Consider the following 24026-nt stretch of genomic DNA (forward strand, 5'->3'; position numbering starts at 1 on the left):
GTCACAGTCACTCCATTGGGTGTATGAAATCCAGGACTTGCTTGGACCTGGGATGTCTCTCTAAAATCCCATCTAGCATAGTTTAGATTTTGGCGAGTCTGACTTCTTATGTAAGAGTTTTGGAAAGTAGGTTTTCACACACTTGAGAAATGTTAGTACATGCTTGTGAGTGTCATCTTTACTATCTTCATGTTTGTTTATTCTCTCATAGTTATAATGGTGCAAACAATATATTTTCTATGCCATTATATTTTTGGTTTTAGGGAGTGCAGCCCGCCACAGGTGAGGTTGTATTCGACAGTTTCCAGGACTCTGCCTCCCGATCAGAGCTAGAAACTCGGATACTGTGCCTGCAGCCAGTGGAGCTGCTGCTTCCATCAGACCTGTCAGAGCCAACAGAGATGCTCATCCACAGAGCCACAGCTGTTAGGTAAGTTGGCACATTGCTGCAAAATAATGTTGATTTTGGAACTTAGATCAGATTACCAAACTGTTGCTTATCTAAGTCGTTAAAATAGTTTTTATTTATAAAAATGTTTCAACAGTAGTAGTGGAAATTCCAATAAAGAAAAACAGTTACCTGTGATGTCACCTGAATGTAAGCTTCCTTTTTTTTTTTTTTTCCTTTTTTCCTGTATTATGTAGCACCTTGATGTGAGTTCTCAGTTTCCAGGCCAGGGATTGACCTGGGCCACAGCAGTGAAAGTGCCAAGTCCTAACCCCTAGGCCCCCACGAACCCCCATGTCACTTTAATTTGGTAATTTATGACTTTAGACTCCATCCATGGCATATGAACATTCCCAGGCCAGGTATTGAATCCTAGCTGCAGTGACAGCCTGTACCCATAGATCCTTTTAACTCACTGTACCAGGCTGGGGATCAAACCCACGCCTCTGCAGCAACCCAAGCCACTGCAGTCAGATTCTTAACCCACCGTACTGCAGTGGGAACTCAAGAAGTTGATTTTTTTTAAAAGGGGTTTATGATATTTAATGATATCATTTGATAATTAAAGGGTTTATGATATTATTTGGTAATTAAGCTTCAGTTTGGGGAGATCATTTCTTAGAAAGTTTATATAATTTCAGAACATAAAATTATAGAACATTTTAACTGTGCTGCAGGTTTCCATTTGTGGTTGAGTCCAGTAGGTACATTTACTAGATCTAAGGTCACTCCTTTTTTTTTTTTTTGCCTTTTCTAGGGCTGCTTCCCGTGGCATATGGAAGTTCCCAGGCTAGGGGTCTAAGTGGAGCTGTAGCCACCAGCCTACGCCAGAGCCACAGCAACTTGGGATCTGAGCCACACCTGCAACCTACACCACAGCTCACTGCAACACCGGTTCCTTAACCCACTGAGCGAGGCCAAGGATCGAACTCGAAACCTCTTGTTTCCTAGTTGGATTCGTTAACCACTGCGCCACGACGGGAACTCCGGTGACTCTTTTTTTTTTTTTTTTGTGAGGCACAGAGCATATGGAGGAGGAAGATGTGGTTGTGATATGTGTCTGGCAGAGTTGATCATCCAACAGGAAGAGGCAGATTTGTATAGACATAATTAGAGTCACAAAGCATGATGTGTTATGTGACAGATGTGAAGGCGCCTGAGTGCCTCCTGTTAAGCGAGGAGCTTGATGAGAGAAAAGAATGGAAAGGTGGGCTTGTGTTTGAGTGAAGAGGACTTGATATACTGAGGAATTTGGACGTTAGGCAGGAGAGCCCGTGAAGATTTCCATTTAGTAGGCTGACAAATCCATTGGAAAGTCAAACTAATTGATTCAGTGAAGTTCCATGTATTTCTTTGTTCTTAGAGTTGAATGTTCCTTTTTCATTTGAATTAGAATTCCTTCAGAGTAGCTCTTCTGTTTTTTGGTTTGTGGCACTAAGACATTCATTTAGGAAAGGTTAAGAATTACCGGGAAAAAAAAAAAAAAAAGACAACCCCTAAACCCGTAAAAATAATTATAGGCTGTAACCTAGAGATAACTACTGTTGAACATTTTGGTGTGTTATTTCTGTGTGTGTATGTTGCCTTTTTTGTTTGTAAACTTGGATTCATGTTGCAAAATCAGTTCTGTACCCTGTTTTTGTTTTTTTTTTTTTTTAACTTAAAACACCTCATGTGTTTTTTAACTTTATTATGGAGAATTTCAAACATATATGAAATGATACCAAATAGTGTAGCGAACCCCATGAATCCATCAACCAGCTTCAGCATTTCTCAACCAGCCAGTCTCATTTCATCTATAACGCTCCCTGGATTATTTATTTGGAGCAGATCTCAGAAAGCATTTTATCTGCTAATATTTCCATGGTATTCATGAAAACAGAATGACTACATAACATTCAGTCATGTAAATGGATCATAATTTATCCATTCCTCTTTCATTACATTGTATTCATTTTTTCAGTATTACAGATATTGCTGTGATGAATAGCCATGCATAGAAGTTATTGTGTGCATTTCTGATTATTTCCTCAGGTAATTGGTCAGAGGATATAAACATTTATAAAGCTCTTGATTGCTTGCTAGAATTGGTACTGTTTTCTACTTCTGCTCCTGGAGTATAGGAGGGTTGTTGAAACCCTTGGGAACACGGGAAGTGATCACTGAAATAATCTCTGCCAGTTGGATAGGTGAAAAATTCTGTATGAATACTCCTTATTTTGTTCTGAATCCTTTCCTGATGGTATGTTCAAACTTGAATAATTGAAAGTCACACAAGTAGACTGATAAGGGGTGCTGCTCTCAGAGAGCTAAAAAAAGTTAACAAAATCTAAAGATTTTAAAGGTGGCCTCCAAAACTGTATTTCCCACGTTATTGATTTTGTTCATTTTTCTTTTCAGCTAAATGTACATTTGATTAATTTAGATGTAGTTGAGACTAAAGTTGATCAGGGGGCTTATCCGGGCTATAGCTGCTGGCCTGCACCACAGCCACAGCAATGCCAGATCCGAGCCACGTCTGCAGCCTACACCACAGCTCACAGCATCACCGGATTCTTAACCCATTGAGCGAGGCCAGGGAGCAAACCTGCATACTCATGGGTGCTAGTCAGATTCATTTCCACTGAGCCATGACAAGAAAACATTTTTTGATTATATCGTAATTCAGTATTTCTCTGTGTTTTTAGTCTACTGCTTGGACCAATTAAGTCCTTCAGGCTTATGGTATCATTCCATAGTTTTTATTTAGTTTTTCTTTTTTCTTTTTGTCTTTTTAGGGCCGCACCTGCAGCATATGGAAGTTCCCAGGCTAGGGGTTGTGGCCTCTGAGCCTCGTCTGTGGTCTACACCACAGCTCATGGCAATGCTGGATCCTTGACCCACTGAGTGAGGCCAGGGATTAAACCTGAGTCCTCATAGATACTAGTTGGTTTTGTTACCACTGGGCCATGATGGGAACTCCCTCCATTATTTTTATACTTAGAAAGATCTCTCCTCATTGTGAAAATACTTAATAAGTATTTGTTTTATTTTACTTGATTTATTATTTTTAAAGATTTCACATTCAACTTTTATTTATGTATTTTTTGTCTTCTTTTCGTGTTTTTTTTTTGTTTTTTGTCTTTTTCTAGGGCTGCACCTGCAGCATATGGAGGTTCCCAGTCTAGGGATCTAACCAGAGCTATAGCTGCTGGCCTATGCTGCAGCCACAGCAACTCAGGAAACCGCGTCTGTGACCTACACCACAGCTCATCGCAAGGCCATATCCTTAACCCACTGAGCAAGGCCAGGGATCGAACCCTCAACCTCATGGTTCCTAGTCAGATTCATTTCCGCTGCGCCAAGACGGCAACTTCCACATTATTTTGCTTTACTGTGTGAACTGTGGTCCTACCTTAATTTCCCCCTAAATGCTACTGGGTCCATTTCAACATCCATAAAATTTAGCCTTTATCAACCCGGGGTATAATTCTCAGCTTTGTTTAAGAAAAAGAAACAAAAGTTTACAATAGGGATAGGGAATGCTTTTAATTAGGGTATGAAAAACATAGCTTGCCAAAAGTCTGTTCCATATTTACTACCAGTAAATAACATAGTATTGCATTTTCAAAGAGAAAAGTTTTTTTGTTGTATTTTTGGTGGTATCTTCTTTGTTTTCAGTAGTGATGAGTGTCTTGCGTCTTAGATTTAGAATAACTTCTTTTTAATTCCACTGTAAACCTGAAGGTAAAACCAGCAGTTTTTGCTTTTTAGTAGTTGATATTTTGTTAATACAAAAGAAATAATAAAGCTTTATGAGAAAATGCAGAATGTGGAATTATAGAATATTCATGTTAAGTATGTATTAGGGGTTTTTGGTATTTTTAATTTTGACCACAAGAGGTCTCCAAAGGATTTTATATTCTGTGGATTACACTTAAAGGCTTCCAGAACTTCATCTTTATTTTTATATGTCTAGGTACAAATTTGATTACTTTGTATCATATGGTAATTTAGAACAAATAACTATTAGTCAAAGATAGTGCTAAGGTAAGTTTATTTCTAAATAATGATAAACTTACAGATTTTTCTTAGATTAACGATTATAGATAATGTATATACAATTTTATAGATCATTTATGTAAAATGTATTTATAAGATTTCAGTTTGGGAGTTCCCCTGTGGCTCAGTGGGTTAAAGATCCCATGTTGTCACTACTGTAGCTCTGTTACTGCAGTGGCATGGGTACAATCCCTGGCCTGGGAAATTCCTCATGCCTTGGGTGCAGCCAAAAAAATTTTTTTTTCTGTTTGGCTCATAGGAAATTAGTCTTTCTGTCTTGTTATCTTTTCAATAGATTATAAACAAAGTGAAAGCAATGACTTTATGCACTGTATTAACTGCAGTTAAGATCACTTTAGTTTGGAGATATTATGTGCTTGTAACAGAAGAAACCTATAGATAGCAATAAGCAAATACTGGGTAATATTTTCTAGTTCTCAAAGAAACTGATATTTAAAAAAATTTACTGAAGTATATTTGATTTACAATGTGCTGATTTCAGCTGTATGGCAAAGTGATTCATTTATATGTATATATAGTCTTTTCCATTATGGTTTAGCACAGGATATTGAATATAGTTCAATGTGCTATACAATATGACCTTATTGTTTATCCTGTATATACTAGTTTGCATCTGTTTATCCCAAACTCTCAATCCTTCCCTTCCTCATCCCTCTCCTCCTCCCCGGAACTACAAGTCTGTTCTCTGTTTGTGAATCTGTTTTATAGATAGGTTTGTTTGTATCATATTTTATATTCCATATATAAGTGATATCATATGGTATTTGTCTTTGACTCAATTGACTTAGTATGATAATCTCTAGGTTAATCCATGTTACTGCAAATGGCATCAGTTCATTCTTTTTTAAGGCTGAGTAATATTCCATTGTATATATGTACCACATCTTCTTTATCCATTCATCTGTTGATAGACATTTAGGAATAGCCATTGTCTTGGCTGTTATAAATACTGCTGCTATGAACATAGAGGTGCATGTATCTTTTCAAATTATAGTTTTGTCTGGGTAAGGAGTGGGATTGTTAGATCATATGGCAATTCTATTTTTATTTTTTGAGGAACCTCCATTCTGTTTTCTATAGTGGCTGTGTCAATTTACATTCCCACCAACAGTGTAAGGGGGTTCCCTTTTCTCCACATCTTTTTCAGCATTTATTATCTGTAGACTTTTTAGTGATGGCCATTCTGACCGGGTGAAGTGATACCTTGCTGTAGTTTTGATTTGCATTTCTCTAATAATTAGCGATGATGAGTGTCTTTTCATGTGCCTGTTGGCCATCTGTGTGTCTTCTTTGGAGAAATGTCTATTTAGGTTCTCCACCCACTTTTCCTTTGGGTTGTTTGTTTTTTTGTTATTGAATTATATGTGCTATTTGCATATTTTGGAAATTAAGCCCTTGTCGGTCACATTATTTGCAAATACTTTATCCTGTTCTGTAGGTTGTCTCAAAAAAAACCCATTTTTGAGGCAAGTCCGATGAACAGAGCACATCATGGTCAGTTTTGAGTACAGAGGAGAGCTTCCAGGGCCCTCACATAGACAAGGAAGGCCTTAAAGATGAGGTTGGCTGGGATGGGGACATTTGCAGGAAGGGGGCTTTGATTTGGTAGTGGGGAGGAAGGAGGGTATGTTGTGTTTGTGTGGAAATAACAGGAGCTTTGAGGCACACAGGCTGGAAATATTAGAGGAAGTGTGAAAACGGGGAGACTTCTGACTGAAGGAGAACTTTCATGTTGAGAATCAGGGGAGGAAAGGGTGAAGGAAAGGGTTTTGCTCCCAGCAAAGGGGTGTGGACTTATGATGGAAGGCCATAGGATTTCTTTTTTTCTTTCTTTCTTTTTTTGGTCTTTTTAGGGCTGTACCCGCTGCATATAGAAGTTCCCAGGCTATGGGTCGAATCTGAGCTGCAGCTGCCAGCCTACACCATAGCCATAGCAGTGCCAGATCCAAGATGCATCTTTGACCTACACCACAGCTCACTGCAATGCCAGATCCTTAACCCACTGAGTGAGTGAGGCTAGGGATCAAACCTGCATCCTCATGGATAATAGTCGGGTTTGTTTCTCCTGAACCGCAGTGGGAACTCTCGGCAGTAGGGTTTCTGGGCAAAGGAATGGCATGATAGAAAAGAAGAGGCCTAGGTGGGAGAGTAGATTTTAAAGGAAAATAAATGGTTCCCATAAAGGAAAAAAGGTGTACAGGGAAAAGAATAAAGCCGAAGAGTTTGGAGAATGTCAATAGTTGGGAGTAGGAGGAAGAAGAATAGAAGGAAACAGAAAGGGAGAGGATAAGAGCCAGCCAGAGAACCAGGACAAGGTAGGGGTATGTAGTTGTAGTTTATCTGTTGCAAATGATATATGGTCAGTGGTATGCGTTAATTTCTTGCAATATTGACTCTGTTAAAAATTTCCGAAGGTTGTAGGACAGCTCAAAGCTAACCCTGACCAGTTGATACCATCTCAGTCTAATGAGAGAGGAAGTCTTTTTTTTTTTAAAGGGTCGCACCTGCAACATATGGAGGTCGAATCGGAGCTGTAGCTGCCGACCTACACCACAGCCACAGCAACACCAGATCCAAGCCGAGTCTGCTACCTACACCACAGCTCATGGCAACGCCGACTCCTTAACCCACTGAGCGAGGTCAGGGATCGAACCTGCACTCTCATGGATTTGTTTCCTCTGAGCCATGACCAGAACTCCGAGAGAGGAAGTCTTGGGTTCACCTCCTTGGCCTTTCCTAGCATGAGTGGGGTTGGACCACCTTTTCTCTGGGGCGTTTGTCTAGAGTAGAGTGATGATTGTCTAAGAGTTTTCCATCTTGCTTGGCTGCACCTTTTCTTGGTGTTTCTCAGGGAGAGCAGACTTGTTGGGGCTTTTTTATTGGCTCCTCTCGGCCTGTCCTGATTGTCAGCTTCTTCAGAAAGACATAAATCAGGTGTGGAGTCTCAGGTTCATAGAGGATAGCCCTGGAGCTGGGACTGGTAGGAGGTGGGTTAGGCAGAGTGCTGGTTAACACAGGTAGATCCGAGTTACACTTACCTGATAGAATTCTAAGGTGTTCACAAACAGTTTTTTTTTTTTTTTACTTTCACTGTTAAGATTTATTGAAGATTTATTAACAATATATAATTAGTGAACCAAACCTGTGATTTCATAACTTTTTACAGCATAGAAAGATTCTTGGGAGTTTGCATTGTGACTCAGTAGAAGCGAATCCAACTAGCATCCATGAGAATGTGGCTTCCATCCCTGGCCTTTCTCAGTGGGTTAAAGATCCAGTGTTCCCGTGAGCTGTGGTGCAATTCGTAGATGCAGCTCGGATCCTGCATTGCTGTGGTGTAGGCCGGCTGCTGTAGCTCTGATTCGACCTCTAGCCTGGGAACTTCCATATGCTGCAGGTGCGGCCCTAAAAAGCAAAAAAAGCAAAGAAAAAGATTCTTACGTTGGTATTTGAGTTTTAAAGAATGTGAGTTGATTTACCAAAAGCTGTTGAGTTGTAGAGGATGCACTTGCTGGTGTAGGAGCATCCTTGGAGTGGAAGGGGAATGATTGAAGTGGGGAAAACATTCCAGGGCACATGGGAGAGGCATATATGTCATATTTATCTGCTTCTCATCATTTAAATTCTGTTTGTGTTTGAGCTAAATCTAGTATAAATGGGACCATCGCTTGAATGAGAAGGAGAAAAAAACCCTCCAATCCAGACTTTAAGTGAAATGCAGGTGATATATTTGAGGCCCAGAAAGGGTGTTTAAGCTCCCTGAGGTTGGGCTCCTCTCCATTCTTAATAGTAGCTGATCTTTCTCATTGAGGGATTATATTATGCCTTCGAGTTTATCAGTTTAGACAGCTAGCAGTAAATTCTGATTGATTATCCTTTTCTTCTCCCTGAAAAACACCTGTATTGATAGATGTTTCCAGTAGATTCTTACCTTATCAATACCTCCTCTGTGTTGCATATTATTATACATTCCTTCCTTCATAAAAACATTTGTTGGGTGCTTGCTGTGTACCAAGTTTATTATTAGATGGTGAAGATACAAAAACAAATAAGGTCCCTGCCTTCCAGACTCTTAACAGTCTACAGGGGTGGTAATCCTGGAAAGATACTAATATCACGAAAGTGCCAGTTGTTACAGTCTTAGAGGGCCACCAGTGGCATAAGAACACGAGGCTTTGCCTCGTGTTAGGCAAGGCTTTTCAGAAGAGTTTGCCCGAATTGAGACTTGAGCTCGACAGCCAAGCTGCTGGGGGTGTGAGAGCGCGTGGGTTTCTCAGGGAGCTGAAACTAGTTTGGTTGATAAAATATAAAGTTGACTCCTTTGTCATTCTGTTTCATTATGTTTATGATATATTAATTCACTTTACTATTTAGAAAATTCAGAATTAGGAAATTGATTGTCATAGTAGAGATGGTAGTGGATTATGTAGTAGAAATAAATCTCATATACAGTAGGAAGATGTCCCAAGGAAAATATTTAAAGAGGAAGTCTTCTTGGTAATAAAAATATGTTTTATATTGATTTCCTTTAAATTAAATTAAATTAAATTTTTTTGTCTTTTTGCCATTTCTTGGGCCGCTCCCTTGGCATATGGAGGTTCCCAGGCTAGGGGTCACCAGAGCCACAGCAACGCGGGATCCGAACTGCATCTGCAACCTACACCACAGCTCACAGCAACGCCGGATCCTTAACCCATTCAGAAAGGCCAGGGATCGAACCTGCAACCTCATGGTTCCTAGTTGGATTTGTTAACCACTGCGCCACATTGGGAACACCCTTGATTTCCTTTTAAAAATTATATTAATTCCTTTTCTGATAGAAATGCCATTGTATTTTCAGTAGTTTTCTTGGGACTGATATTTTTACATAACTAGCTAGCACTTCTTTTTTTTTTGTTTTTTTTTTAGGTCCTCACCCACAGCATATGAAAGTTCCCAGGCTAGGGGTCCAGTCGGAGCTACAGCTGGCAGCCTACGCCACAGCCACAGCAACGCCAAATCCGAGCCACATCTGTGACCTACATCGCAGCTCACAGCAATGCTGGATCCTTAACCCACTGAGCAAGGCCAGGGACTGAACCTGTGTCCTCATGGATACTAGTCAGGTTTGTTCACACTGAGCCACAGCGGGAACTCCTGTGCATTTTCCTTGAGTATAACTCCTCAGGAATATCTCTACTTGAACAGAATAACATGGTGTACATGTTATATGTTTATTGATCGTAGTCAGTAGGAAAAAACAGCATTTGAAGAGTCTGGAGGAATGATCTTACTGATTACTACAGAGAACTTCCAAGGTAGGGCCAGACCATTTGAACAGAAAGTTGGGTAGCAATTGTGCGAGATTGTACAGAATTATTGTACTGCTTCTACTTGACTTTTATAAATCATCTGTTCTTTTGGGGTTGAAGACTTAACTTTACAGTCTCCCAAATTAACTAAAACATTTTATTCTGAAGTTGCATGATCACCAGGGTAGTTAGTGGTAAAGCCCACTGGATCCCCAGGCCTATTTGATGTTGGTAAGTCCACCTCCTGCCATTAGGATATAACCTAATAGCTGTGTAAAGTAGAAGAATCTCCTTAATTGAATTCATGGTACAGGTAGCCACATGTCCTTAAGATCTCTCCAGTTATTTTTCTTCCCTTTTCCCCTTCAGAGTTCAAAGAGAGAGATGCCTTGCACTTGGTTACCTTCTTGCAAAGCTGCCTTTCACGATCAACCTTAAATCAAAAACTTGGTTCTGGGAGTTCCCTTGGTGGCTCTGTGGTTAGTGAACCCGACTAGCATACAGGAGGACGTGGGTTAGATCCCTGGCCTCCCTCTGTGGGTTAACGATCCAGTGTTGCTGTGAGCTGTGGTGTAGGTCACAGACACGGTTCCGATTTGACCCCTAGCCTGGGAGCCTCCATATGCTGTGGATGTGGCCCCAAAAGAGGAAAAAAAAAAAAAAAAGAAACTTGGTTCAGAGCCCCCTCAGCCTTGCTTATGTCTGAGCCTTTGTGGACATAGACTTACCCATTAATCTCTTCAGTGACTGCTTTCTGTCAAACCTTTCTGCTGAAGGGAGATTTCTGACTAATTTCCATTATATGTGTTGATTACTCTGGGATTGTTCCCTTATCTCTTATTTTCAGGCCAGGAAGTTCTTTTCAACCACTAACCCGAGTCCTCTTCCCTAGAGCAGTAGAAGTCTGTGTAGTCCTGGTTTGCTTTTTCCCTCTGCCATTTTCTTCCCTATCCCCCTCTTCCTTCTCCTCCCTTACCCCTCCTCCCTTTGCTTTCTTTGAGAAAGTACTGTCTAGGAGTTCCCACTGTGGTTCAACAGGTTAAGGACAACTCTCTGTGAGGATGCCGATTTGATCCCTGGCCTCGCTCAGTGGGTTAACAATCTGGTGTTGCCACAAGCTGTGGCAGAAGTCGCAGATGCAACTTGGATCCATTGTTGCTGTGGCTGTGGCGTAGGCCTCAACTGCAACCCTGATTGGATCCCTAGCCCAGGAATTTCCATATGCCACAGGTGCAGCCATAAAAAGGAAAAAAAGAAAAAAGAAAAAAATAAAACGCCTGTCCAATATTTGCTTTAGTACATAGTTTGATTTAACATACTTGATGCTGAGGTTCAAGGCATTTCTCCAGGCTTCCTTGGGCGCTCCCCCACACAGCAGTAGTTCAGAAAACTCACACATTCCTCAGGCTCTTTCCCTCAGGACCATCTTGAAGGCGTTCCCTTATTTTTTCATTCAGCTCTAACCAGCTTTTCCTTGGCAAGCTGAGCAGGGCTCTCCATCTTATGGGAGTGGACATCCCTGGACATACCAGACAGGACTGTGTACTGGATTGCCCCTAGTCCTACCAGGAAAGCTGGTGGAGAGAAGAATGCATGATGAGTGGATCTGTGTGTCTTCCCTAATGGCCAGGTTGGTCCATGAGCACACTACAGGGTTGGTCCTTACCAGTGGGGCTATTGAGATCAGGGGAGTGCTGACTATCATGTTTTGGGGTTTGTTTTTTCTTGTGGGTTTTTTTTGTTTTTGTTTTTTGCTTTTTAGAGCTGCACTCACGGCATATAAGTTACCAGGCCAGGGGTTGAATTGGAGCTACAGCTGCCAACTTTTGCCACAGCCACAGCAACACAGGATCTGAGCCATGTCTGTGACCTACACCACAGCTCATGGCAATGCCAGATCTTTAACCCACTGAGGGAGGCCAGGGATAGAACCCGAATTCTCATGGATTCTAGTCGGGTTCATTAACCGCTGAGCCACGAAGGGAGCTCCTCTCGTGACATTTTGAAGATGGTTTGTGTGCAGCCAGGAAGGCCTGCACCTTTAAGGCAGTGCTTCTTGAACTGAGGTCAGAAGTCACTAGTGGATTATGAAAACAATTTAATGGGTTGCCATGACCACTTTAAAAAATGAAATAGGACAGAGTAAGGTCAAAGATAGATGAGTGCATTGTATGTAATAAGCTAAGTATTGTGTACTGAAACTTTGTTTTTTCATTTGCTGTACATCCTAATTATGTCTCTAACCCCAGACATAATTTAACCCAAGAAAAAGTTGTTTCAGAGAGGGACAAATTGGCTTCTGGTCATTCTTGTTCACAATAAATTGAATAATGTATACAAAACACATTAGGTAAATATAATGTTTCCCTTTCTATTCAGCTTCAGATTTATTGTACAGTTACCATGGATCTTCTTGAGACTAGAAGATCCATGACCTTGGCCCGTTAAAGGCTACCAGTCTCTTTGGAAAGCCAGCACATACACAGATCCCTCCAGTACAAAGCAGATTATACTCGGAGAGTACATGAGAGAGAAAAGATAATTCTTTACAAAGCAGCACTGCTCAATAGAAATGTAATGTGAGTCACGTATATAATTTTAAATTTTTTGGTAGCCACATGAAGCCTAAAAAGAAACAGGTGGAATTAATTTTTTTTTTCCTGTCTTTCTGTCTTTTTGTCTTTTCTAGGGCCGCACCCACTGCATATGGAGGTTCCCAGGCTAGGGGTCTAATTGGAGCTGTTACCACTGGCCTACACGAGAGCCACAGCAGTGTGGGATCTGAGCCGTGTCTGCAACCTACACCACAGCTCCCGGCAACGCCAGATCCTCAACTCACTGAGCAAGGCCAAGGATCGAACCCACAACCTCATGGTTCCTAGTCGGATTCGTTAACTGGGATCTGAGCCGTGTCTGCAACCTACACCACAGCTCCCGGCAACGCCAGATCCTCAACTCACTGAGCAAGGCCAAGGATCGAACCCACAACCTCATGGTTCCTAGTCGGATTCGTTAACCACCGAGCCACGACGGGAACTCCAAAATTAATTTTAATAATTCATTTTACTCAGTTCATTATAGACATTCTTTTTTATATATTAAATCTTTATGTTCCTTTTTACAAAGTTTTGGAAATCCGGTGTGTATTTGACACTCACAGCACATCTCAGTTCAGACCAACCACATTTCAAGTGCTCAGTAGCTGCCTCTGATGAGTAGTTCCTGTATTAGACAAATGCAGTTCTGTACAATGTAGGGAAGCTTCATGCAAGAGAGGGCCCAGAAGGATAGGCAACACTTACCCAGACAGGTGTTGGGAAAATACATCCCACAATGAGAGAAAAGTTTAAAGACGAAATAAGAGTTTGTAAAAAGTAGTTGAAGCTCTTACTACATACCAGGTGTGGTCTATGATGTTACTCACACTAACTCATGTGGTCTTCACAACCCTTTGGGGTAGTGACTAGTATTATATAGCAACTACTATATAATTTATAAATGATAAATGTTCATAAATAAGGAAGCAGGTACAGGCGGTCTGATAGCATGTGTGCATATATGCATATATTGGTCTGTCTCCAAAGATACGGTGTCCCAGAACTGGGACCTAGGACCTGGGACTATGTGAGGTTAAATGACAAGGAGTTAATTAAGGTTGCTACTCAGCTGACTTTAACATGGGGAGAGTACCTGGATTATCCAGGTGAGCCCAGTTAATCGACGCATCCTTTAAATGTGGACGAAGGAGGCAGAGAGGAGTTAGAAGAGTCAAGAGTAATGCGATGTGAGTGAGTGACCCCACTCATACTGACTTGGAAGATGAAGAGGCCGAGAGCCAAGAAGTGTAGACTGCCTCTGGAAACTCAAAAAGGGCAAGGAACCAGATTCTCTCCTAGAGCCTCCAGAGACACCTCGATTTCAGCCCGGTGAGACCAGGTTGAGTGTTGGAAACCCGATCCACAGAACTGTGAGACAATCAACGCTGTTGTTTTAAGCCACCAAGTTTGTAATAATTTGTGAACAGTAGTAATAGAAAAGTAATACACTGTCATTATGTGTGGCTACTGTGTAGAGATGCAAAATATTTTTTTTTTATTTTTTTTATTTTTTGTCTTTTTGGGGCTGCACCCACAGCATATGGAGGTTCCCTGGCTAGGGGTCTATTGGGAGCTGTAGCTGCAGGCCTATACCACAGCTATAGCAATGCAGGATCGGAGCCGCGTCTGTGACCTACACCACAGCTCCCAGTAACGCTGGATCCTTAATCCACTGAGTGGGGCCAGGGATCGAACCCGAGTCCTCAAGGATATTCATTAACTGCTGAGCCATGACGGGAGCTCCTAAAATATTTTTCTTAACAGGTATTTTATCTTTAAAGAACTTGTGTTGATTGTTAGCTGTTAACTGGAATGAAGTCAGACCACTGCCTCTCTTCCTTGGGTGTCCAGTTTCTTCTGCCTCATTTTTTAAAGTTGCTGAGAAGCGACAGGTTGTTAATACTGTCTAGGTAGACATACCTTTTTCAAGTAGGAATTTAAATACTAGTTTGCCTCTGACTGAAATTTGGGAGTTTGAGAGGCCTTGATTAAATGATGACCACCCTTTTTAAGTCTGAGTAATTCCGAGTTGCTAAGTCAAGCTATCATTTATGTATGAATTACCTAATGGGTAAGGATACGTCACAGTCTTTTATGTAACTCTTAACTATCAACCCCCAGATATCACAGAGTTTACTTGTGGGTGATTAAATTGAGTAAGACAAGAGGTTGCCCACCCATGCAGGAAAAAAACCCTATTTCTTCTACCTTCCAGAGAACAGTGTGAACAGCCTGGCCTACAGGTTGATTGTCATATTCTGCCTCCCTCCCGCCTACTCCCTGCTGCTGAGACACAGAGCTTAGCCTCTCATCACATTTTGCCACTTTCCTGGGGCTGCAGAGGAAAGGGCTTCCTTAGGTTAGTTGCAAGGCCATGTTCGCATTGAAAAGTATGCCTCTAGGAGAGACACTTCCATCTTGATTCTTGCTTACATATTTCCTTCCACTTTATCTTTTCCTCTGTACTAACAATGCAATGGTTTTACTTCAGGAATATGTGTTTTATTCATTCCTGACTTTATCCTATAAACTAAAATACCGCCTTTGTCAAAGGGCCGATATTTTATAATGCTCTGCAGATACATAGATTAAAAGGTGTTTTTTGTTTTTTCTTTTTAAGTCCACACCCTCGGCATACGGAGGTTCCCAGGCTAGGGGTCAAATTGGAGCTATAACCACTGGCCTACACCACAGCCACAACAATGCAGGGTCTGAGCCTCATCTGTGACCTACACTACAGCTCACGGCAACGCCGGATCTTTAACCCACTGAGCGAGGCCAGGGATCAAACCCGCCACCTCCTGGTTCCTAGTCAGATTTGTTTCCACTGCGCCACCACGGGAACTGATTTTTTTTTTTTTTTTGTCTTTTTGCTATTTCTTGGGCCGTTCCCGCGGCATATGGAGGTTCACAGGCTAGGGGTCGAATCAGAGCTGTAGCCACCAGCCTAAGCCAGAGCCACAGCAACGAGGGATCCGAGCCGCATCTGCAACCTACACCACAGCTCACGGCAACGTCGGATTGTTAACCAACTGAGCATGGGCAGGGACCAAACCCGCAACCTCATGGTTCCTAGTCGGATCGTTAACCACTGCGCCACGACGGGAACTCCTGATTTTTTTTTTTTTTTTTTTTTAAAGAACATTTCCAGAGTTAAATATCAGCTAAATGTTGGAAACCATGGTGGAATTCATTCATTCATCCCATGGGGGTCATGGTTTTTCCTCTAACCTCAGAAGTGGGGAACTTAGGTTTTTCCTTCTTGGTGCTGCTCTCTTTGCCCCAGGTACTTAGTGAATACAGCCTCATCTTGCAGAATTCTCTTTGTGGCTTACGGAATGTGTGTGATTTTGCTGCATTCTTTTTCAGAGGCTCTGGTCCTGATTGCTGCCTGCCTGCTCCTGAGTGATGATAGGCCCTTTTTGCCTGCTAAGCATACCTTCTGTGTAAAAACAGGATTTAGACACAAGATAAATAAGGAGGTGGTGATTTTTGTTTTACAGGGAGATTTTTTACTTGCAGGCTTTTCTGTTTGATTCGACATGTTTAACAAGTTATGCAAGGAGGCTAAATTGATTGATGTGACAAGACTGCATTGCAAACCCATTGCTTGCTTACATAAGGTGACGTACGAGGCCAGGAGTGTGGCATACTTTCTCCTATCTGGTCCCTTGTCCCTGTCTCTGGGTCCTGGTTGCACTAGACTAATTGCCACATTCTAAACACCTACAGTATGTACAATGAGAGATGGATAGAACAGTGGTCTGAGTACAGAGTCTGGGGCCAGACAACCTGTGTTTGAATCCTAGCTGTCTCGTCTTTTAGAGCTGCGGATCTTATTAACCTCCCTTTCACTCTCTTGCCTCATTCAAACAAGACCTATAATAATAAAACTTTTTCATAGAATAGGAATGAGGATTAAGTTAGTTAATACATATAATGGTTTTAAAATAGTGTGTAGGAGTTCCCATTGTGGCTCAGCGGTAATGAACCTCACTAGTATCCACGAGGACGAGGTTTGATTCCCTGGCCTCGCTCAGTGGGTTAAGGGTCTGGCATTGCCGTGAGCTGTGGTGTAGGTCACAAACTTGGCTCTGACCCTGAGTTGCTGTTGCTGTGTCTGTGGCGTAGGCCAGCAGCTACAGCTCCGATTTGACCCCTAGGCCGGGAACTTCCATGTGCTGCAGGTGCGGCCTTAAAAAGACAAACAAAAAACAGTGTGTAGAACATAGTAAGGGCTCAGTAAATGTTACCTTTTTTTTTTTTTTCCATTCATCGCTTTTTTCCCTACCATTCTTAAGCTATTCTTGGGTCATGCAGTGTGTTCTCCCCAGGTCTATCTTCTAAAGTAGTCCGTTTTAATAGTCTTAACTGTTTTTGAAGCTGTCCAGCAGCTGTTCATTGTGGTTTCAGCCTTGGCTGTACATTGAACTCACCTATGGGTATTCCATATCAATGCCTGTGTTGTTGATCTGTGCTAGATCTGGCTTGTAGTATTTTGTGGGAATGGATGGTTATGTTTCCATGGAATTTTTTTTTCAGGTTGCAAACCATTGGTAGTTTAAAATCAGCCTTGGTGGGAATATTTACACTCTTGAAATCGGCAGATAGTACCACAGCATTCCTTTCTATATACATGGTATTCTAGCGATTTGTTTATAAGCATCTCTAAATAGATGTTGAACCTTTTAGTAGGGTTGTGTTCGTTTGCTAGGACCAGTGTAACAAAGGATCACAGACTGAGTGGCTTACAAACAAGACATTTATTGATTTACACTTCTGGAGGCCAGAAATCCAAAATCAAGGTGTTGGCAGGGGTGGTTCCTTCTAAGGGGTGTGAGGGAGGCTCTCCCAGGCTTCTCTCCTTGGCTTGTAGGTGGCCATCTTCTTCCCATGTCTGTTCATGTTGTCTTCCTTTTTTCTGTGTCCCTGTGTCCAAAGTTCCCTTTTTATAAGGATACCAATCACACTGAACTAGGGCCCACCCTAATGATGTTACCTCAACTTGATTTCCTCTCTAAGACTCTGTCCCCAAATAAGGAGGGGGTGGGGTGTTAGGACTTCCGCATGGATTTTAGGAGGACACAGTTTAGCCCATAACACAGAGCCAAGACCTTTTTTTCCCTCTTTTTTTTTTTTTTGGTTTATTCCAATAGTACTTACACAGTGAGGATTTGTTGACTTGAATTGAAAAGGAAACGTCAGTTATCCATTGTAGTATGAATTCCAGATCATCAATTTGTTGATTTTTTTTTAAAGCAGATTTTTCTGGGGATAATATCAGAGCTAGTGTTTGTTGAGAAAAACATTAGTTTAGGAAGATTCATTATTTCAGGTTGTCTGAGTCAGGCTCGAGCCTGTTAATGAACTCAAAAGCATATGATCCAAGTGAAATGGTCTTGATTTTGTGTCTTACTGAGAGAATGCATTTAATCATGCATGAAAAAAAAAATGAGATGAATTTCCACTAATCTGAGAATGTTTTGATGTTGATCATTCTCTTTAGGATTATGTAGGACTTTAGTAGGATTTCTTTTGCTTTTGATCAAAGGCATATAATGTCAGGTAATGATTTTATGATTTTTCTGACTGAAAGAAATGTCTTTGAACCACAGGAAGCATAAATTATTTTGTAAAAATTTGTTTCATGTTAGGATGATTGTATATATGTAAAATAGTGCGTAACATTTGAACTAAGATCATCTCGAATCATATAACTACGGAATGTACTTTTTGAAGTTAAATGCTTTTCTTCAGAATGAGAAAGTACTTTGTACCATTGCTTTTTGTTGAATTAATACCAGAATTAGATTCTTATTCAAAAAATGTATTTGAAATGCACATTTGCTTAGAAATTTGTTGGTCTAAATGTTTGTATTTTTTAATAGAAAATTACCAGCTATGAATTATATATGGCAAATATCAAAAGCTTTAATTTTTAATCAACTTTAATCAAGTATAATTTACATGCAGTACGATTTACACATTTTAAGTATATGAGTAAAATCAATTTTGATAACTATATACATCAATAAAAATCACCACCCCAGTTAAGATATGGAATATTTCCATCTTCCTAGAAATTTCCCTGGGTCTCTTTGCAGTCATTTTTCTCCCCACCTCCCCCTCCTACTCCAAATACTGATCTGCTTAAACTATTAGAGAATTTCACATAGATGGAATTGTTACAGTTTGTTCTCTCTCGTGCCCAGCCCTTTTCAGCATAATGCCCATAAATTCACACGTTTTGAGTGTATCAATAGTTTGTTCCTTTTTATTGTTCAGTGGTATTGCTACAAAATTTGTCTATCCATTCACTTGTTGAACATTGGAGTTTTTGGCTATTTTTGGTAGAGCTGTTAAGAACATTTGTGTTCTAGTTTTCTTGACATATGTTTTTATTTTGGATAAATACCTAGGAGTGCAATTGCTAGGACTCTATGGGTAAGTGAATACTGAACTGCATGGAAAGCAGCCACACTATTTTTTTTATTTATTCTTTTTTTTTTCCATTTTAACATTCTTTTTTTTAAAAGTTTTTAATGAAGTATAGTTGATTTGCAGTGTGCGATAATTTCTGCTGTACAACAAAGTGATTCAGTTATACATGTATATACATCCATTCTTTTTCATATTTTTGTCTTACATAGGTTATCACCGAGTATTGGTAGCATTCCCTGTGCTTTTTAAAGTAGTTCTGCAATTAGATGCCTTTATTAGCAGGGTATGAGGGTTACAGTTGCTCTGCATCTTTGCCAACTCTTGGTGTTGATATTCTTTTTAATTTAAGCCATTATAGTGAGTGTGAAGTGGTGTCTCATTTTGGTTTTAACCTACTTTTACTTTTTGCTAATAACCAGGGATTTAAAAATTTTTTTTTATTATAGTTGATTTATAATACTGGCATTTTTTGCTGTACAGCAAAGGGACCCAGATTTATATATATATGTGTGTGTGTGTGTGTGTATATATATATATATATATATATATATATATATATATGTATATTCTTTTTCTAGTAATATCTTCCATTATGTTCCATCGCAAGTGACTGGATACAGTTACCTGTGCTATACAGCAGGACCTCATTGCTTATCTATGATGATCAAGGATGTTTTTATGTGCTTATTCACATGTCCTTTTTTGCCCATTAAAGAAAAAGTGGGTTGCTCTCCTACACTACAGGTGGGAATGTGAATTGGTGCAAGCCCTATGGAAAACAAATCTAAAAATAGAGTTGTCATATGATCCTGCAATCCCACTCCTGGGCATATATCTGGAAAAAACAAAAGCAAAAACAAATTTGAGCAGATACATACATCCAAATGCTCATAGCAGCACTATTTACAGTAGCCAAGACATGGAAGCAACCTAAATGTCCATCAACATAGGAATGGGTAAAGAAGATGTGGTATATAGACACAATGGATTACTACTCAGTCATAAAAAGAGTGAAATAATGCCATTTGCAGCAATACAGATGGATCTAGAGATTGTCATACTAAATGAAGTAATTAAGCCAAAGACAAACATCATATAATATCCCTTATATGTGGAATCTAAAAAAAAATGATGCAAATGAATTTATTTTCAAAACAAACAGACACACAGCATTTGTTTTTATTTTATTTTTTTATTACTCAATGAATCTATTACATTTGTAGTTGTACAATGATCATCACAATCCAGTTTTATAGGATTTCCATTCCATAACCCCAGCACATCCCTTCACCCCCGAAACGGTCTCCTTTGGAGATCATAAGTTTTTCAAAATCTGTGAGTCAGTATCTGTTCTGCAAAGAAGTTCATTCTGTCCTTTTTTCAGATTCTACATGTCAGTGAAAGCATTAGATGTTGGTGTCTCATTTTCTGACTGACTTCACTTAGCATGATAGTTTCTAGGTCCATCCATGTTGCTAACAATGCCAGTATTTCATTCCTTTTAATGACTGAGTAATATTCCATTGTGTATATGTACCACATCTTCTGGATCCACTCCTCTGTCAATGGACATTTAGGTTGTTTTCATGTCTTAGCTATTGAAAATAGTGCTGCAATGAACATCAGAGTACATGTGTCTTTGCGAGTCATGGTTTTCTCTGGACAGATGCCCAGGAGTGGGATTGCTGGATCAAATGGTAGTTTTATTTTTAGTTTGCGGAGGAATCTCCACAGTGGTTGCACCAATTTACAATCCCACCAACAGTGTACTAGGGTTCCTTTTTCTCCACACTCTCTCTAGCACTTATTGTTTGTAGACTTTTGGATGCTGGCCATTCTGGCTGGTGTAAGGTGGTACCTCATAGTGGTTTTGATTTGCATCTCTCTAATAATGAGTGATTTTGAACATCTTTTCATGTGTTTTTTGGCCATCTGCATGACAGACACACAGCCTTTGAAAACAAACTAGTGGTTACCAGAGGGAACAGCTTGGGGGGGAGGGATTGGGGGTTTGGGATTAGCAGATACAAACTACTATATATAAAATAGATAAACAGTAGGATCCTACTGTATATATAGCACAGAGAGCTGGATTTTTTTTTTTGTTGTTCCTAGATCCTTTGGATACTGACATTATGGAAAGTCATTTTATTTTATTATTTTATTTATTTACTTATTTTGTTTTTTTAAGGCCACACCTGCGGCACATGGAGGTTCCCAGGCTAGGGGTTGAATCAGAGCTGTAGCTGCTGGCCTATACCACAGCCACAGCAATGTGGGGTCCAAGCTGTGTCTGTGACCTATACCACAGCTCACGGTAACACTGGATTCTTAACCCACTGAGCAAAGCCAGGGATCGAACCTGCATCCTCATGGATGCTAGTCAGATTAGTTTCTGCCAAGCCATGATAGGAACTTCTAGAAAGTTATTTTTGAAAGTGTTCTTTTTTTGGGGGGGGGGGATCTCAAAAGTTATTTAGAATTTAATTATGTACCACATGGTAGCTCTAGAAACCTACCATGCCAACTTCTCCCTAAAAAACCCAATTAGAGATGAAGCTAAAAAAGATGATTCTATGTGTATGTGCACGTGCGTGAGAAATTAAGCTAAGGAATTTGTGGAACATTCAAGGAAAGCACATAAATTTTGCACCAATGCTATAATTTTAGGTAATCACTTTTAGAGTTTAGCAACTTTTGTTAATTTTTCTAATGTTTAATTTTAAAATTAACTTTAGTATAGACAAGCCTTTCTATATTTTTTGTTTTCTTGTCTTTGAAGACTGCTGTTTAGTGACCTTTGAGTAATTTCTTTTGTTTCTCCTTGTGAAATGAAAATGTTTTGTGTCTATTCAAATGCATTTCAATCATCAGAAGGTGAGGTGTTATTTTGGGTAGGGGAAGTGATTTCTGAAATCTCACATTAGCTTTTCCTCATTTTAAAAAAATTAAAAAAATTTTTTTTCATTTTTATTTTTTTATATAATGATTTTTATTTTTTTTCCATTATAGCTGGTTTACAGTGTTCTGTCAATTTTCTACTATACAGCGTGGTGACACAGGTACACATACATGTATCCTTTCTTCTCACATTATCACGCTCCATCATAAGTCACTAGACATAATTCCCAGTGCTACACAGCAGGATCTCATTGCTAATCCATTCCAAAGGCAATAGGCTGCATCTCTTAACTCCAAGTTCCCAATCCATCCCACTCCCTCCCCCTCCCCCTTGGCAACCACAAGTCTATTCTCCAAGTCCAGGATTTTCTTTTCTGTGGAAAGGTTCATTTGTGCCATATATGAGATTCCAGATAGAAGTGATTATCATATGTTATTTGTCTTTCTCTTTCTGACTTACTTCACTCAGGATGAGAGTCTCTAGTTCCATCCATGTTGCTGCAAATGGCATTATTTGGTTCTTTTTTTATAGCTGAGTGGTATTCCATTGTGTATATATACCACATCTTCCTAATCCATTCATCTGTTGATTGACATGTGGGTTGTTTCCATGTCTTGGCTATTGTGAATAGTGCTGCAATGAATATATGGGAGCATGTGTCTTTTTCAAGGAAAGTTTTGTCCAGATATATGCCCAAGAGTGAGATTGCTGGGTCATATGGTAGTTCTACACATAGTTTTCTAAGGTACCTCCATACTGTTCTCCATAGTGGTTGTACCAGCTTACATCCCCACCAACAGTGCAGAAGGGTTCCCTTTTCTCCACACCCCCTCCAGCATTTGTGATTTGTGGACTTATTAATGATGGCCATTCTGACTGGTGTGAGGTGGTATCTCATGGTAGTTTTGATTTGCATTTCTCTAATAATCAGTGATGTTGAGCATTGTTTCATGTGCTTGTTGGCCATCTGTATATCTTCCTTGGAGAACAGTCTATTCAGGTCTTTTGCCCATTTTTCCATTGGTTGATTGGCTTTTTTGCTGTTGAGTTGTATAAGTTGCTTGTATATTCTAGAGATTAAGTCCTTGTCTGTTGCATCATTTGAAACTATTTTCTCACGTCCTGTAAGTTGTCTTTTTGTTTTCTTTTGGGTTTCCTTTGCTGTGCAAAAGCTTGTCAGTTTGATGAGGTCCCATAGGCTTATTTTTGCTTTTGTTTCTGTTGCTTTGGGAGACTGACCTGAGAAAATATTCATAAGGTCGATGTCAGAGAATGTTTTGCCTATGTTCTCTTCCAGGAGTTTGATGGTGTCCTGTCTTATATTTACGTCTTTCAGCCATTTTGAGTTAATTTTTGTGCATGGTGTGAGAGTGTGTTCTAGTTTCATTGCTTTGCATGCAGCTGTCCAGGTTTCCCATCAATACTTGCTGAAAAGACTTTCTTTTTCCCATTTTATGTTCTTGCCTCCTTTGTCAGAGATTAACTGACCATAGATGTCTGGGTTTATTTCTGGGTTCTCTATTCTGTTTCATTAGTCTGTATGTCTGTTTTTGTACCAGTGCCACCCTGTCTTGATGACTGTGGCTTTGTGGTATTGCCTGAAGTCTGGGAGAGATATGCCTCCTGCTTTGTTTTTGTTCCCTCAGGATTGCTTTGGCAATTATGCATCTTTTGTGGTTCCATATAAATTTTTGGATTGTTTGTTCTAGTTCTGTGAAAAATGTCCTGGGTAATTTGATAGGGATTGCACTTGAATCTGTAGATTGCTTTGGGTTGTATGGCCATTTTTACAATATTAATTTTTCCAACCCAGGAGCATGAAATATTTTTGCATTACTTTACATCTTCTTTAATTTCCTTGATTAATGTTTTGTAGTTCTCGGCATATAAGTCTTTTACCTCCTTGCTCAGGTGTATTCTCAGGTATTTGATTTTTGGGGGGTACAATTTTAAAGGTATTGTATTTTTGTATTCCTTTTCTAATATTTCATTTTTAGTATACAGAAATGCGGCTGATTTCTGAACGTTAATCTTATATCCTGCTACTTTGCTGAATTTGTTGATCAGTTTGAGTAGTTTTGGGGTTGAGTCCTTAGGGTTTTCTATTTATAGAATCATGTCATCTGCATACAGTGACAGTTTTATCTCTTCTCTTCCTATTTGGATGCCTTTTATTTCTATGGTTTGTCTGACTGCTGTGGCTAGGACTTCCAATACTGTGTTGAATAACAGTAGTAAGAGTGGGCATCCTTGTCTTGTTCCAGATTTTCGTGGGAAGGCTTTCA

General features: G+C 39.9%; 1 protein-coding gene across 3 annotated transcripts in view; it reads left to right on the forward strand.

The window, feature by feature from the left end:
- MSH3 (mutS homolog 3) overlaps positions 1–24026 on the forward strand; it is a 185169-nt gene that overhangs the window by 21932 nt on the left and 139211 nt on the right. For all 3 annotated transcript variants that reach the window (XM_047778198.1, XM_047778201.1, XM_047778199.1), the window contains exon 8: positions 264–430. In XM_047778198.1, coding sequence (XP_047634154.1) covers positions 264–430 — 167 coding nt within the window. The remainder of the gene's footprint in view (positions 1–263; positions 431–24026) is intronic.

Source organism: Phacochoerus africanus, chromosome 4 (assembly GCF_016906955.1).
Source record: "Phacochoerus africanus isolate WHEZ1 chromosome 4, ROS_Pafr_v1, whole genome shotgun sequence".
In the NCBI taxonomy this organism is placed as follows: Eukaryota; Metazoa; Chordata; class Mammalia; order Artiodactyla; family Suidae; genus Phacochoerus; species Phacochoerus africanus.